Raw genomic sequence first — 14,052 nt, forward strand, 5'->3', positions numbered from 1 at the left:
CTGAAAGATACCTTTGATCCTCATTTGGTAATACTCAAATCTGTAAAAATTATCATAGAATACTTGGATCTCTAAAACTCTATAGTCTCTCAGTGAATCATAAACTCCAGCTTAAGAAATACTAATCTAGTATATTCCAGTTGTACTGTAGCTTCTGGACATGTATTCAAATAGTTGTTTCTATCTTAAAGTTAGGTTTAAAACAAAATAAATGACCTGGCCATCTTATAATCTTATTTCTTTATTTTTTCCAGTTATTATTTTTTTGCCCTCCCTTCCTTTCCATAAAGGTATTATAAATGGTTTAAATACACAGTCAAATTTTTATAACAATCCATAAAAACTGTAATAAAAATGGTCTGTGTAATATTCTATAAAACACACTTAGAAGAAAACCTGACATTATCTAATCAAGTTACTGCTAATTTACCAAGTCTGAGATATTGTAATGTAATTTCAGTTAAATTACCAAAATAAAACATCTTGTTTTTATCTTTTCCTTTAGATTGCTTATTCAGGTGTTTCTTTAGTGAACTCTTTTTTTTTTCTTTTTTTTTTTTAATTAGGCATATTGATTAACATTTTTATTTTTCAAAGCCCATATTAATTTCTGAGATCATATCTGACATTTATTTGTTGACCTCATACATCTTTCTTATGACCTTTCTAGTAATGGATTATTTGAATCATAACTTTTAATGGAAAAAATAAAACTGAACATCACAAGTGAACTATAATTTTTGTTCAGCATCACCTGAGAGGGTTGGGGGCAAATTTTACATTTATGAATGATTAAGCATCTTCTACATCCTCCCACAGGAGTTTCATTAAACAGGCAAAATTATTTCTGTGCAGGTCACACTTATTAAATTCAACCAATGAATAAAATTTCCATTTAGCAGCCACACAACAGGAAAAAATAAAGTTAGTGTTAAAGGAGAGCATAAATGTTTAGCATTCCACATTTTACATTCATATCTTTTCCTCACTCCCTGCAGCTTGGAAAATTTATATTATCTTTGTTAATCACCTTCCTCCATGCAGTTTATAAACAAGTATTAGAGTAGGGATGAAGATAAGAGAAAGTAAACAAATGGAAGTTCAGTCTCTATTCACTCTACCTTCTAAGAGCTCAAGTAGTGATATTGTAAATTTCCATTAAAATAAAGCTGATTGGGTTGCAAATCCTCTAGTCCTTTGTGAGCAACCTACATCCTACCACCTCCAGGGAAAATTAGGTTTACTTTTGAGAGGAGAAAAACACAAAGCAAATAACTTAAAGTATGGCAAAGAGCTTTAAGGTGGGGACACACACACACGCACCCCAAGATAACATATAAAAAGAGAAAAGGGAGAAGACAAAAACTAATAAATAAATTTCTTTGTGAAATCAGCCTGTTTAAAACCAAAGTAACTCTGATAATTCTACAATTCTCTGATTGCTTTTGATAAGGCTGACGGTCGGTTGTGATCATTCATATCCTCACACCTAGACTATTTATCCAGCCAGTGTCCATCAAAATCTCTTGGCCTGATAGATTAGGCCAGGGGTATTCAGCAGGAAGAAATTAGGCTATGCTGTTTTTAAGATTTACAATTTGCTGTCAGAAATCCCATACAAATTACAATTACTGCTGGGTATGTTGTGCAATGTCAAGTGAAGATAATTACCTGCCAATCTACATAATTAGTGCCCCCATCCCCCAAATTCCCACTTTACAAATGCCTATTTTATTCAGGTAAATGAGGAGAATTCTTTTCTTTGTCATTCTTCTAACTCATGCAAAATGTTTTGATTTGTACCTAAGCAAGCAGGCGGAAAATGTTAGTCTTGGCAGAACTTTACGTTGAAACTTTTTCAACCTGAGAACAATTGTTAAAGAGTAAAATCCTTCATATATGGCTCATCTAATAGCTTTCTTTCACCTTATATGGCAGGTGTTACGGGAATTTTGAGATGAATCTTATAAAGCATTTGTAAACCTTAATGTGTTCTATAAATGCAAGATAATGTTGTGCTAAGTCAAGCTTCTAAGTAACCAGATGAAACTCTTCCAAAGAGCCAGAGATGATAGAATAATGAGACTTAAGCCTTGGAAGCAATGCACATAACTTTCGTTGGCCTGCTTCTCGGGTCTACCTTCTTTCTAAATGTATCACTGTATTTTTACATTTTTGAGATTTTAAAAAGAATATATTTTTAACCTAAGAATGCAGTTTTAGGGTAAAGAGAAATATATATTGGCCAAATCTAAATAGAAAATGTTAAGCAGGAAAACACAGTGATTTCATTTTATTACTGTTCCACTGACTTCTGCACTGATATTTGGTTCTCACCATTAGGAAAGCAGAAAGCCCAATGAATGCATATATCATTGGGTCACCTCATTACAACTTGCAGCAGACTTTCTCAACATGCTTCACTCTCAATTCCTTCTTCAGAGAAGGAAGGCTGCCAGCCACAATCAATTTACAAAGATATCTTTGACTAAAGAAAGAATATGCCATTCTATATAAAGTATGTTGGATTTTCATCCAAGCAAGGGGGAAAAAAATGGTAGAGAAACTTCCATGCAAGGATCTTGAGAATGACTATTTTCCCACACAGGTAGGTGTTGGCAGTGCGGTGGTGAGATGGGACAAAAATACCATGGAATCTATTAGCATACGTAGAAAGTATTTTCTTTCCCTTTTAAGTCTCTGAGCTGGATTAGAGAAGAGAATTTGCCTGTTTGAATAGACACCAACTAAATAAAGAAGATAACCATTATAGTTAGGGGTATAATCCGATTGCAAAAAGTAAACATAAGAGTTAGATAGATAGATAGATAGATAGACAGATAGATACAGTAGTTGATTGAAAAAAATATACAAAGCGGAGGAAGCTTAACTAAAGAAAAAAATGAGTAAGATAAAAATTCTATCTTTTGCTTCCAGTTTTTTCTCTACATATCACATAATGTAAGACTCTTTAAGTCTCTCATGTATTTGTACTCACCACTGTTTTAGACTAAAAACAAACATTTCCTGAACAGATACATTTGACTTAGAATGTTTTACCTTAAATGTGAAATTTCTCTAGATAACGCCTGAAAAGATCGATCTTCATATTCATGATGAGAAGTTCTTCTACTGTCCACTTAACGTGTAAAAAGCTAGCTAGGTAACTGTCTTAGGGATTATTTTGATGAAACTGAAGAATCCAAGTTCTATTCCGTTATAAAGTGAAGTGATATGACAGCTATGCATGGTGTCCTCTAAATCAACAATTACTGCAGCATTATCTTCTTTACTCCATCTTAATTTAGCAGAACTCAAACCATTTTAAATCAACCTGGTACATGCATCCATTCACTTCTCGTCCAATCAAACTGGAATTACCTGTCAACAGAGAAGTACACTTACGAGTGTGAAACCATTTGACCATGTTATATTTTAATTTGCAGAGACAAAAATGACAAGCAATTTATTTACATAAAACTGTACAAAAGCAAATTAAATTATGTAAAGTATTTCATAAATAGTTGGACGAGTGTTTAATACATTTCGTCATGTTTAGCATAGTTGCGTGCATAGTGACTTATAATAAACGATGATAAATTGTTCTCTGCTTCACTATCAACATCCAAGTAGCAGAACAATAGTCAATGATTAACATTACAAACAGATCGTACCACACTGAATGCAAGTGCTTTAAAATGTAGGAAAAGTTGTCTGAAAGTAAACCCTAGGTAGCTGAAAAAAACGATGCCTCCCTCCAGATGTTACTTATACCTCTGCCTGGGTCCCAACTAACCAGCTTTAGAATATTCAGGATCATCTTCACTTTTTTTTTTTTTTTCCCTCCTAAGGACACATTGTATATTTATCATTGATACGATATACCTAAAATTACTTGGTCTTTGGATTTCTCAGTCCTGTTTTTAGGATAGCTTGACTCTTGGCGGCTTCTTTGGGTCTGTGTGTTATTTTATTTTCTTATAAGACAGCTTCCTAGGGTAGCCTTTCAGCCAGACATCTTCAGTACCTTCTTAGTTTTTCTTTCCATAAAAATAATGCCTCCCTTGTTTTCTGAAACTCAGGCAGCAGGCCAGTCAGAAACCATACAGAAACGATATCTGGAGGTTCAGAATGAGCATTAGATTTGAGACTGAAGCTATGGACATACACTTAAATTTTAATATACATAAATTTATATAGTTACTCATTAATTTATAAATGTGTCCTAATGTATAATGCATGCAAAGTTCACTTGAGATTCTTGTGTACAGAAAACAAGTATGGTTGATATACTGTCCAACCGAAATGAAACAGCAGCTAAAAGAAAAAATAACAACGAAAAGGAAATAAAGAACAGAAATTCGAAATCAATATTTGACCTTGCAGAATGGACTGATTTCACCCCTGATAATATCTCTCTGTGTTACTATTACAATAAATGCTTTAGCCTTCTAGTCAGAATTAAGCAGCCCATATTAATTAATGCCTTAGTTTTGTTTTATGAATGAACGGTATTTAAGACTGGTCCATTATCTGAGTTTGTCAGAAGGCAAATTTTTAATATATTATTTATTATTTTCAGAAAATAAACATGGATAAATATACAAGATCAAAAAAGTCGGGAATAGCCCATTTTCCCTCATTGTCCAAACCCAACAACCGTTTTTTTACCATTACAACAGGTATAAAAGGCACAGTTGCTTATTTTGCATTCACTCATTTATTTTTTTTTTGTGTCTTTTTATTGATTTTTTTCAAAAGCACTCTATATATGGAGTGGCACCAGATTTAACCTATTCAAAATAAAAGTCATACAAACACAAAATATATTTCTGTGTCATGCCAGCTCATTATATAATAAACATGTTATGAGAGCTAATTCTACTAGAATTACTGCGAATACTTACAGTACACGGAATTTTATTCTTTCACACCCATTTTAGTTCTAAAGAGAGGATCACGAGTTAAATGACAATGACATGGCTGTCTTGAACATGGTGCAAATGTCATTGGGGAATGTGGATCCAATTAATCCGAAGGTCCAGTATGACCCGTATTAGCTTTATAGACAACAGAAGGGTTTCAAAATAGAGTGAAATGAGCTATCTAATGGTTTCAAGTGTCTCATGAAAGAAAGAAAAAAATGCATTAAAAAAAGTTTGTTGAACACCTGTGTTATGCAATTGAGTATTTGCTTCGTAACGTGCAAGAAAAAATATGTATACATTTCATAAGTATCTTTAGAAGTATTTTGTCTTAATAGGTACTTACAGATTATACAAGGCAGAACTGCTTTAATGCAGTTTCCTAACAAAGTACTAGAATTGCATCTTTCCATCATGTAAATAATAATCAAACATAAACATGTTCAATTATTGATATTTTAGTCCAACGTTTTTGTTTCAATTACATATCTTCTTTCATCCTAACTATTATACATAAACTAACATCCAAATGAAAACTCCATTTAAGAAAGAGCAGAAGGAAATGACCCCCAAAAAGTAGCCCACCAAACAGAGAAGTGGTTTTTAAAGATAAACGTTTTGATGACTTAATAGTGAGTTCACAACCTCTAGTCCAGGCTGCTTCACCTTATAGTCTAAGAAATTCTGTAAAGAATAAAACTATCCAAAACTACACTATTTCTACAGTTTGCTAGAGAGCCATCAGCCTATGTCTTAACCAGGTTGCAAACATTCAGTTTTGGGAACATTTGCTCTCTTCACCTGTTATCCCCTATTCCGTCCCTGGATTGTCACTTTTGTCTGAATGTCCCAGCTCAATCTCCAATTATGTTAAATCATCTTCTATAGAACAAATGACTCAAAATCTATATATTCTGGTTTGGATTTTTTTTTTTACACTGAAAAAAACTGCATATTTTCCCACACTGAGATGTACATACAAGGAAACATATCATTGCCCAGAACTCCTTTCTTTCGTGTTCAGTCTGGATTTGTTTTAACTCATATTAAATAATGTCCAAAATCACACTTGTGACAAATCAATTAGGGTGTCACCTTGTTTCAATGTTGTGAGTCTTAAAAGAGTGCCATATTGCACAGGATCCAGAATTAATGCACTTGTGTTATCTGAAAGAGTGTGTCAAACACATGAAAAACTACAATTGGTATTTTGAAATGTAAAGAATAAGGCCAGGAAGCACAACCTGGATTCTAAAATGGTTAACAGTGAGTTTAACTTAAAAGACTGTATGCCCACATATCCTTCTTTCTCTACCTTCCCAAAAATATGATTTTTAAAAGTGGAATCTTCCCTGCTAATATTCTTTTTTGAAACTAAACTTGAACCTAAACTAATCACCTACTCTAATACCAAAAATACATCACTTTAGTTTTTCATTTTCTGAGCTTTCAAAGAAAATCCATTTTACAAGAGAATGCCTGTTTTCGGGTATGGAGACAACATAAAATAAGCTAGTGTTGGAGTATTTCTGTGGGCGCATGGGTTTGGTTGCTTTTGTTTCTTAATGAATTTCCATGTCGAGACCAAATCTACCTCATGATTTCCCTGATCTGCCGTGTGATCTTTGGCCTTTTAATGACAATTAATGACAAGTGTTCCAGTTCGTTGGTAATAGTGGTGCCGTTCGGAAAAAAAAAAATATATATATATATGTATATAATTGTTACAAGTTATAACTAGTGTAATTGACTTCTAATTGGCCAAGATTGTGTCCATACAAAAAATATTCAATGGACGTATGGGGTTGAAGTTGATACTCCTGACTTGAAAAGAACAACGTATGCCAATTTGGGATTGCAATCTCCAGCGGGGTATTGTCTAGTTGTCAGTCCCTGTTATTAGAATATGGCACCTGTGAGATTCTCAATATGCCTCTTACGGAGTCCCCCTTTATAAGAACTGTACCTCTACAGGGACTCTATAATTTTGGGGGGATTGCCTTTCATGGTGATTAATCATATCCTGATGGTATGTCTGAAATACATCTTACCTGATCTGTTTTTGGTTTTGGTTTTGTTGTTGTCATCGTTGTCGTTATTATTAGTATTATTTTATTTTCACGTTTATTTTTTTGACCAGCCGGATGGCATTCGAACTAAATCAAAGTGACAAAATCATGCTTCAGTTTAGGGATAATGAGAGTGTGTTGTGTTCTGCTAATCAGGCTTGTTACCATGAAAGAAAACTTGCAACCATCTTTTTTTTTTTTTTTTTCCTCCTTGGAGGGGGATGGGGAAGAGGGATAGCAGGTGTTGGGAATAATCGGTGAAGGGGTTAGACATGCAAGTAACAAGGATGGTTTCTACATTGTACATTACAATCAGGCTAACAGTATCACTAAAGGCCTGATCTGGAGGCAGAAGTGGCAGGCAAAGCTTTGTCTCTTTGGTAGCCCCCTCTTTTTGATTAAACGGTTTTTCTTTGTAAGGTTTTTTTTTGCCCCTTATTCTCCTTCTCATACATGAAAAGAACTTTGTTGTTCTCCTTTAGAGCCTACAGGTAAACTTCTCTTCTAGTGAGAGTATTGACAGGAGATGGCTTGTATTCCCCTGTTTTTGTAAGGGGAATATCCTCGGGGTTGGCTTCCTCATTTTTGCTGAAACTAGCTGCACTGAAGGTCTCATAGGACGAGGTCAACTTTTTGTTCAGGAGGTTTCTGTTGCGGTCACCCATGATGGCAGCCTCGCCATTGGCCAGCTTTTCCTGGCTTCCTCGTTCATCAACAGGCATGAAAGTGGAGAGTTTGGGCTGGCTCTTCTTCCTCTCCGGAGAAGTACGGACTGGCATCCAGCAGGAGTCTGAGTGGCCATATTCGTCACACTCACGGGTACACTTCCCAGTCAGGGCTACATCTGGAAGAGGTCTTGAATCTGAAATTCAAGGAGAAGGAAACGTTAAAGTTGGCCACCCTGCAACCGGCTTTCCTGATATGTATGAAATTGGAAGGGGGGAACATATACATATATATATATATAATATATATATAATTTTTCATATTATTTTCCTTTTTTCAACACCCCGTACTTCATCATTACCATAGAGTCGTTTATGATTTCATATCCATTAAAGATAAGGTTTTGCGAAAAGAACAAATACTATGGAAAGAAAGGCATGAACAAACTAATACATTTAAGTCTGTAGGATAGATAGGTACACATGCATTTGTTACAGAACAGGGACATGTGTATATTCTCAAGTAGAAATAAAGTGCATATGTGTATTTGTATGGGTATAAATGTTTCCACATGCATAAGAAACGTTATTAAACCTAAATAGATAATTTGCTCTATTTATAAATTATCCCAGAAATCGTGTACTTTTGCCAATTGGATTTCATCCTGCTTATACATTATTCATGGAATGCAAATAGGCAAAACCTTATATTTAAAATACATTCTAAAACATCAGGGTGACTCAGAAAGCAGAAGCTAAATTGACAGCACATTATTTGGTAAAAAGTAAAAAAAAAAAAAAAAAAAAAAAACACAAAGTACAAGTAGGTTATGGATGTGAACATATTAGCAACATCATCACCTACCCCACCCTAGCCCACACCCACCTCCCACCCACCATGTCACATGACCTAATATGTGCTGTAGGATAATCCCTTAAGTGTTCACAGAAGAAAACATTTGCCAGTGTGTTTGCTGAATAGAAATATTAGGTGAAATGCAGCGTATTGGGTAAATGCAGTCAAGCTCCTAAAGTTCTGATGAAATAGTGTGTACACCTAATGAATGTTAATGCCTCATAGAACTGGAAATGTCTTCTAGTACTGTGAAGCGAAGTCATATCTAGAGAGTTCTTAGGGATAAGGATTAGAGATGGAAATTGAGAATTATCTGAATATGTAAGCAAAATCATTAATATGTGTCTGTCTTTGGAGAATAGGTATGCATTTTCTTACTCTTGACATTTTTTAACAGACTATTTTTCTTTGAAAGAGAGAGAGAGAGAGAGAAACTACTCTACCTCAACAGATTCTAAATGAATCGCTTCTAGGGTATTATTTAGTATAAATTTTAGTTTATTTTATTGTCAAACAAAAGAACATAATATGACTGTGCTCCAATTTATATCATACGGCATCATGTTTTCTTTCTTTCCTTCTTTCCTTCTTTCTTTCAACAAGGCTTTGCACTTAAAAGACTGACAAATTTTAACCTCTGCAAATACATTCACATCAATGGAATCAGTGAAATTTGCTTCTACATAACCTTGCGTAGATTTGGTTTAAAATAGACAAAGGGGTTATTTACATTATCCCCGATATATTTATACCATCTGCTTCTGTCTCCACACACCATCCTCTATAATTTAACATCACATTCCTATCTGGGCTATCATTTGTATAGGTTATTTCAGAAGTTTTACCCTGCCAAATCTCCTAAATCAAAGCAGTCCAATGCATGCCATTTTTTCCCCCTACAGTGATGGATAACTGAAGTATTGACATTTGTCAGCCCATTGATTTTTGAGCCACTATGGCCTGAGATTTTTATGCTGTGTGCTGAGAGTTCAATGAGGAAATGCCAGTGCTCTTCCCAGAAAATCTACAGTGACTTTAATCTTTCCAAAAGGTAAAATGCAAAGATAATTATTTATTGTAGTTGCACATGCTGTGCTATTTGACTTCTAAGGGGGAAGACCCTACTAATTGTATCATCAAAAGATAAAACACTTTCTTATTCATTTTCTCATGCCAAAAATTCCCTCTGTGTCTCTCAAACACATATTTTAGATGCATTTAAAAAATCAAACTATTGGCAATTTTAGGAATGATTTTTGTAATGTAGTTAGTTTAAATGAACAAAATGTGAGGTCTTTGGGAATATTTTCCATCTTGGGATGCTTTGTTTATTTGAAGCTGACTTAAATGCCTTGAGCAGGAAAAACCCTTATAAAAATGACAAGTGTAAGATCAGACCTATTTTATTCTAAATATTCCTTTTTTTTGCATCACTTTAACAAGTTCAATTTTTTCTTTTTCTTGTATGATAGTGCCTCTCAAAAAAACAAGAAAGTGATCAGGAATAAAGCTACGAAAATAGGAAAAATCTCTTTGAATGTGGTCATCATTCCCTGTAAAAATGACCCAGAATGCTCTCCAAACCTCTAAGTTTACTTAAGTCTCACACAACGTGTCAGTTTACTTGCACCGTGATTTAGATGTCCTCTGCTTTTGGGGGATTAATTCGTGTTTTCAGTCTTAAATTTGTGGCACTTTGTTTTTCTTTTGCTTGAGATACATTTAGAGACAGCTCGGAGTGCTGTGTAATATGCAAACAATTCTTCTTACCTGTTGTTTTACACGTGTACCTGAATGCCCTGTAGTTGATAAGAAATTATATTTATTTAGATTGACTCAATTTCTCATCAAGTAGAAACGAGATACTCTTCAATTTCTTCCCTCAGCCTTTACTTCATAGTCTGGATTATTTCCTGTGAAAATCGATTTCCTCTTATTGCTTTCACCAAAGGCAACTTGTCTTCTCTGCCATCAGCCGCCTGTGGGCTGTCATGTCTCTATCCAAGAGGCATGACTTTTAATAAGGATCTCCCGTCACTTCCAAAGTCAGACACTTGATTGGGGACCACAGTGGAAGTTGACAAGCCTAATTGGCTGAGACATGTTGCAGTGTTTGTCATCACATTTAGAAAATAATCGAGAGAGGCTATAAGAGATTCATCACAAGCAATCAAAACTTCCAATCTTGATGAGTCAAATGAATCCTCAAAAGCAATGCCAATGGTTAACAAATGCAATTTATATTATGATGCTATTTATTAAGGGAAGGCATGAGTGGAATAGTGTTTTCCTGTGTCTCTATATTTTCTTATTTTCACTATGCAAGTCTACTTGTTTTTTGTAACACAAAAGTTATATAGGGTCTTCAAGAATCATTGAAGGTACTTCTTCTCCCTTTCATAAAAGGTACACTCTTAAAATGTCCTGCTTTGTGGAATTACAGAGGCACACCTTACACAGCCAGTAACCATCTTTCAGTCTTTCATCGAAGGATGTGGTTTTGATATCTAAGAACATTATTTCACGCTTTGGTTTAGTACTACGTCTTTTAATTTGGACCTGAGTGAAGACGGGAAGTAGTTAATCACAACTCTTGTCAGTTGGCGTTGAGTAAATCAATAAAAAGTAAAATATTCTGTATCAAATTAAATGGTATTCACTATCAGCATTTTCCACCACAAAATCGGTTCCTTAGAGCCCGCCTCCACTCCCCTGCTTAATCATATCAAATCTTGCAAAGAGTGGATGTAGGAATGATATTCATCAGATCCTATGGCTGCTTTAGCATTGCCTGTGGCATTCTAGTTATGCTATTTACTAGAACCATCACATCGGCTTGGAGAGTTAACGGCCTTTCTTAGGCATTAAGTTAATTTGCTTCTTGCAAGTCCAGCTTTAACCCATCCTAATAGCTGACAATTTATAGCATAGAAAGTACTTTCCCACGCCCACTCTTTTTACTTATCACCTTAGCCCAAGAGCAAGGAGGGTGGCAGCAGTGAGGGGCCCAGTCTCGGGAACAGCGAAGGCCAAAGAATAAGTGTTTTGACTTTCACTTTAGTGTCGCTCATAACACCATAATGCTCCTTCTTAAAATGTAACAGCTGGGTAGTTAGAGGTCAACTGCGGCTACCCATAGCCATAAGGAAAAGCTAGAGTCTCCAAAGGAAGAGGAAAAAAAAAAGTGTCTGGGCAGCTCAGGACATAGGTTCCACAAAGTCCCCAATCTTACTACTTCGTGACAAAAATGGTGAGACCTCCCTAAAACCATACATCTTTTAAAGTAGAAGAAATTATAATGAATTTAAGGACTCGAGCTCTTTCTCAGAAAAGAAGTGCAGGCGTCCTTACTGGGCTCGGTAGATGAGCCGACCTGGGAAAATGCTGGTACAGTGATCTCAACAATAAGTGACCGAGAGACGATATGTGGAATCATCAGAAAGAGCAAGGAAACCCCAGATTTATGCAGGCATTTCATGTTTCCTGACGCTGTCCTATACAGTTCAGAAACCATTACAGGCATCTTTATTACTGAAAAGAACTGTATTGTTCAGACTTCTTGAAGACAGATCTGCACCAGTAGGGATTTTCGTATGCTGAGTTATGCATTCTGTCAGAATCCTGGGCCCCCCCCCCTTTACTTCAGGCCCTTGGCTTGGGGCTGAAGATACAAGGATATTTTCTTCTCCTAAGAGAAGGCATGAACATGTTGCATTTATAGTTTTAAAATATTTCCAATGAGGTTTTCTTTTAAGCTCAGTTATTTAAAGCTATCTGCATCGTTTGCTTATTTGTTCGATACACAAATTACTTAACTCTCTGATCCTGTGATAAATGAGCTGTTAGTCAAGGTGTTGATGTTCATACCATTCCTACAATTTTTTTTAACTCAAACACTAGAATATTATTAAAATTACTTGAGAAAATTCTGCAAATGAAAAATTGTGTCATTCTCTCCTTTTGGGGAGGGGGAAAACACATAGAGGCACCTTTTGCTTTTCTTTCTTTTTAAAGTATTTTCTTTTTATACTTCCTGATTTCCTGTTATACAAAGACTTCTTTTTCTAAAGTCACATCTAAATTCTGGTGGAGTTTACTGGACAATGAAAAGGTTTTACAAAAGGATGAACAACAAAAAGTAAGACAATTAGTAATGGTTTTCCAACAAATATTTTATCATTACCTTTATTTTTGTAATCCAAAAGAAAATGTCTCTTTTACTCAAATGATTGAATAAAGGGCTTTATTTTAAAATAGTTGTAAGAAAATGATTCACTTTTGTTTTATGTAATACAACTGAGTACATAATTAAACCCTTTACTGGAAAATTATTATTGCAGTCAACCAAGAATACGTGTCAGGGGATGAAATCCACAAAGCTCACATGGACTTCGACTTGGCTTTTTAATGTAAATAAACTAAAGATCCCTACCTTTTATCTGTGTGGGGAATTTGGGAAAACTGAAAAGGTAAGCACATAAATAGATAATGGCGAGGGTAGGAACCATTGATGCGGGCAAGCAGCTTGTAATCCTTTAAATGTCTGAATGCTGTCTGGAAGAAGGGGAGATTTACAGTTACCTAAGTGTCACCTAGGGGTACAAAAAAGGGCTTAAGATTTTTAAATAGTGTTCTAATTTGTCACAAAATCACTTGATCCAAGCAAATTAGAAGAGGATATAAGGATGGCCCATCGACCCAACCTTAACTTCAGTCTTACCTATGGACTCCTAAGCATATCCCGATTGGGACAACGAGTTTGTGAAAAGAACAAATTTTTTTGTCTCAGCTTTGGTGAGTGCGATTCTGGGTGCAAAAGGTAGAAGCTGTATGACTTTGGATGTAATTTCTCTGAGCCTCAAGATCCTTGTGTTTGAGTTAATAATACCTACTCCCTTACCTATTGCAGGGATAAAAGAATTAATGTAGAGAATACCTATGGTCTCTGGTGCAGTGTAGATGTTCAGTAAACAGTAGGTCATAGCCCCTTTAGATAATTAAGGAGGTATATATATATATATATATATATATATATATATACATAAGGAGGTATATATATATATATATATATATATATATACACACACACACAAGAAGGTATATATATATATATATATATATATATATACACACACACACATACATAAGGATATATATATATATATATATATATATATATAGTCTTCCATAAGTAAAAAGCATATTATTTAGGGAAATAGGAGCCAGGCTCCTTGGATTCAAAATCTTAATTTTGTCACTTTAGGGAGTATGTAATTGTGAACAAGTCACTTGATTTTTTTCTCAAGTTTATTTACTTTGAGACAGAGAGACAGATAGAGAGAATGAGTAGGGGAGGGACGGAGAGAGTGGGGGAGAGAATCCCAAGCAGGCTCCATGCTGCCAGCACAGAGCCTGATATGGTGCTCTGTCCCACAAACTGTGAGATCGTGACCTGATCCAAAAATCAAGAATAGAATGCTTAACTGACTGAGGCATCCCGACGCCCTATAAGTAACTTGATTTATTTAAATTACCTC

General features: G+C 35.1%; 1 protein-coding gene across 9 annotated transcripts in view; it reads right to left on the reverse strand.

Moving 5' to 3' along the window:
- Positions 1-3,413: 3,413 nt before the first annotated feature.
- PCDH7 (protocadherin 7) overlaps positions 3,414-14,052 on the reverse strand; it is a 420,442-nt gene continuing 409,803 nt past the window's right edge. For 6 of the 9 annotated variants that reach the window (XM_023253220.2, XM_019829661.3, XM_023253217.2 and 3 more), the window contains one exon: positions 3,414-7,856. In XM_023253220.2, the coding sequence (XP_023108988.1) occupies positions 7,480-7,856 (377 nt within the window). In that variant the 3' untranslated portion in view covers positions 3,414-7,479. The remainder of the gene's footprint in view (positions 7,857-14,052) is intronic. The other 3 variants (XM_023253222.2, XM_023253221.2, XM_023253224.2) reach the window with 2 other exon arrangements.

This window comes from Felis catus, chromosome B1, assembly GCF_018350175.1.
Source record: "Felis catus isolate Fca126 chromosome B1, F.catus_Fca126_mat1.0, whole genome shotgun sequence".
Taxonomy (NCBI): domain Eukaryota; kingdom Metazoa; phylum Chordata; class Mammalia; order Carnivora; family Felidae; genus Felis; species Felis catus.